The 4,033-nt window shown below is 45.3% G+C and overlaps 1 gene segment (V, D, J or C); it reads left to right on the top strand.

The window, feature by feature from the left end:
* Positions 1–3,217: 3,217 nt before the first annotated feature.
* On the top strand, positions 3,218–3,785 carry LOC123743783 (Ig kappa chain V region 3547-like). The segment is given in 2 exon segments: positions 3,218–3,288; positions 3,433–3,785. Coding segments are annotated over 2 exon segments (387 nt in total).
* The last annotated feature ends 248 nt before the right edge of the window (positions 3,786–4,033 follow it).

Here is a 4,033-nt window from a genome sequence, read left to right on the forward strand (position 1 = left end):
TTTGGCCGCCTTTCCTTCCAGTTCTCTGCTGCCAATGACTGGAACGAATTGCAAAAATCACTGAAGCTGGAGACTTATATCTCCCTCACTAACTTTAAGCATCAGCTGTCAGAGCAGCTTACCGATCACTGCACCTGTACACAGCCAATCTGTAAATAGCACACCCAACTACCTCATCACAATATTGTTATTTATCCTCTTGCTCTTTTGCACCCCAGCATCTCTACTTGCACATCATCATCTGCACTTCTATCACTCCAGTGTTAATGCTAAATTGTAATTATTTCGCCTCGATGGCCTATTTATTGCCTTACCTCCCTACTCTTCTACATTTACACACACTGTACATAGATTTTTCTATTGTGTAATTGACTGTACGTTTGTTTATGTGTAACTCTGTGTTGTTTTTGTCACATTGCTTTGCTTTATCTTGGCCAGGTCGCAGTTGTAAATGAGAACTTGTTCTCTCATCTGGCCTACCTTGTTAAATAAAGGTGAAATAAAATAAAATAAATAATATAATACGGACTGATAGTACTGAAGTACTAATACAATACAATAGGGACTGATAGTACTGAAGTACTAGTACAATACAATAGGGACTGATAGTACTGAAGTACTAGTATATACAATAGGGAGGTTGTCACGTCCTGACCATAGTAAGATGTTATTTTCTATGGTAGAGTAGATCAGGGCGTGACAGGGGGTGTTTTGTGTTTTTCTATGTTTTGTATATCTATGTTTAGGTTCTAGTTTTCTATTTCTATGTTGTTGTTTTTGGGATGATCTCCAATTAGAGGCAGCTGGTCCTCGTTGTCTCTAATTGGAGATCATACTTAAGTAGGGTTTTTTTCCACCTGTGTTTTGTGGGTAGTTGTCTTCTGTTTAGTTTACCTGACAGAACTGTGCGCTTTCGTTTTCTCTTTGTTATTTTTCTTTATGTGTTCTGAGTTAAAATAAATATTCATCATGAGCAATTAACACGCTGCGCTTTGGTCCCCTCTCTACGACAGCCGTTACAGAACTACCCACCACAACTGGATCAAGCAGCATGCCCGGGAGGAGATGGATTCCTGGTCTCTGGAGGAGTGGCGAGAGAGGATAGAGTGGACTTGGGGGAAAGTATTGGACAGATACAGAAGCCTGCCGGGGAAGCACGAGAGGCAGCCTCCAAAATGTTTTGGGGGGGGGGCACGCGGGTAGATTGGCGGAGTCAGGGGTGAGACCTGAGCCAACTCCCCTTGCTTATCGTGGTGAGCATGTGCCTGCTCCTCGCACTCTCCCTCCAGTGCGCCTCCACAGCCCAGTACGTCCTGTGGCAGCTCCACGTACCAGGCTGTCAGTACGTCTCCTCAGTGCGGTGAGACCTGTTCCAGCTCCACGAAAGAAGCCTCCAGTGATGATCAATGGTCCGAAGCCTCCAGTGATGATCCATGGCACGAAGCCTCCAGTGATGTTCCATGGCCCGGAGCCTTTAGGGATGATCCATGGCACGAAGCCTCCAGTGATAATCCATGGCCCGGAGCCTGTAGGGATAATCCATGGCAAGAAGCCTGTAGGGATGATCCATGGCACGAAGCCTCCAGTGATGATCCATGGCACAAAGCCTCCAGTGATGATCCATGGTGCGGAACCTGTAGTGATGATCCATGGCACGGAGCCTGCAGCAACGGTCCCCAGTCCGGAGCCTCCAGCGACGGTCCCCAGTCCGGAGCCTCCAGCGACGCTCCCCAGTCCGGAGCCTGCAGCGACGCTCCCCAGTCCGGAGCCTGCAGCGACGCTCCCCAGTCCGGAGCCTGCAGCGACGCTCCCCAGTCCGGAGCCTCCAGCGACACTCCCCAGTCCGGAGCCTCCAGCGACGCTCCATAGTATGGAGACGGCCTGCAGCCCGGAACCTCCTGAGACGGCCTGCAGCCCGGAACCTCCTGAGACAGCCTGCAGCCCAGAACCTCCAGCGGTGATCTACAGTCCGGTTCCTCCTCCGACGATCCACGGTCCGGTGGTACTAAAGCAGAGGGATCAGCATGTGGAGCGGGGGTTACGCCCCGAACCGGAGCCACCTCCTCTGCTGGAGGATCCTCTGGAGGATAAGGTTATGTGGACTGCACTAGAGCCGCCATAGACAGGAGTTACCCACCCTACCCTCCCTTTTGTTTTTTAGTGGCATTCGGAGTCTGCACCTTTGGGGGGGGTACTGTCACGTCCTGACCATAGTAAGATGTTATTTTCTATGGTAGAGTAGGTCAGGGTGTGACAGGGGGTGTTTTGTGTTTTTCTATGTTTTGTATATCTATGTTTAGGTTCTAGTTTTCTATTTCTATGTTTTTTTGGGGGGGGGATGATCTCCAATTAGAGGCAGCTGGTCCTCGTTGTCTCTAATTGGAGATCCTATTTAAGTAGGGTTTTTTCCACCTGTGTTTTGTGGGTAGTTGTCTTCTGTTTAGTTTATGTACCTGACAGAACTGTGCGCTTTTGTTTTCTCTTTATTATTTTTCTTTAAGTGTTCTGAGCTAAAATAAATATTCATCATGAGCAACACGCTGCGCTTTGGTCCCCTCTCTACGACAGCCGTTACAGAGGTGGGGGCGGCAGGTAGCCTCGTGGTTGCAAGATCGAATCCCCGAGCTGACAAGGTAAAAATCTGTTGTTCTGCCCCTGAAAAAGGCAGTTAACCCACTGTTCCTAGGCTGTCATTGAAAATAAGAATTTGTTCTTAACTGGCTAGTTAAATGAAAAATAAAAGGGACTGAAAGTACTGAAGTACAATACAATAGGGACTGATAGTACTGAAGTACTAGTATAATACAATAGGGACTGATAGTACTGAAGTACTAGTATAATACAATAGGCACTGATAGTATTCTGAAGTACTAATAAAATACAATAAGAACTGATAGTACTGAATTACTAGTATAATACAATAGGGACTGATAATAATGAAGTACCAGTATAATACAATTGGGACTGATAGTCCTGGGTTATGACTATAATCCACTGAAGAATGCAGATAATTAAATGTTCATCTTGAATCACTGATTTACAGTGGAAGTTATTTAAAACATTACAGAATAATCTGAATCATAGTTAACAGTTGAATGTGGGTCCTTACCAGGAAGAATATTTACATAGGAAACTTTGCATTGGCAGCAAATGCTTCAATGCTCTGGGAGTGTTTAAAGCCCCGAGAGTTTAACACTTCATGACTGAGAGCTGTCCTTCATAACAACAGAACTTCAACGATGACTTTTATCATGAGCTTTGTGTGGATATTGATGTCTTTAATTCACGGTAAGATTTAAAATACGTTGGTCTAAAATCAGTTTATTATTGAAAAGTTTAATCTTAATTCTGTCTCAAACTGAGAAAATGAGACTTCAGAGATTTAGACAACATGACCAAATGTTATCTCAGATCTTAAATGTCTCTTTTCAGAATCCAGAGGACAGGTCACTGTGACTCAGACTCCTGCAGTGAAAGCTGTTCTCACAGGACAGACAGTCCCTCTGAACTGTAAAACCAGCAGTGATGTGTATCAAGCAGGGACCTCTTCGCCCCGTCTAGCCTGGTACCAACAGAAACCTGGAGAAGCTCCTAAACTCCTTATTTACTATGCTACAACACTTCAGTCTGGGACCCCATCTAGATTCAGTGGTAGTGGAACTCATAGTGACTTCACTCTGACCATCAGTGGAGTCCAGGCTGAAGATGCAGGCGATTACTACTGTCAGAGTTTCCACTATCCCAATAGTAAATATGTGTTCACACAGTGATACAGAGCCATTCAAAAACCTCCCTCAGTCAGACTGCACAGTGACTATACTGCTACAGCTGGGACCTACTGCAGGTGCTGAGAGGAGGTGATGATCCAGTACAATGACACAGTGTGAAGTAGAGCTGAACAACAATAGAGTCATACTAGAGCTGTTTCTAGAAGACCTTACATCATAACTGATCACTAAATGTTTCTCCTGACCATTAACTACATGTTGACTCTGTTGAGTAACTCAAGAAAATCATCAACCAATCTGAATAG

This window comes from Salmo salar, chromosome ssa07, assembly GCF_905237065.1.
Source record: "Salmo salar chromosome ssa07, Ssal_v3.1, whole genome shotgun sequence".
Taxonomy (NCBI): Eukaryota; Metazoa; Chordata; class Actinopteri; order Salmoniformes; family Salmonidae; genus Salmo; species Salmo salar.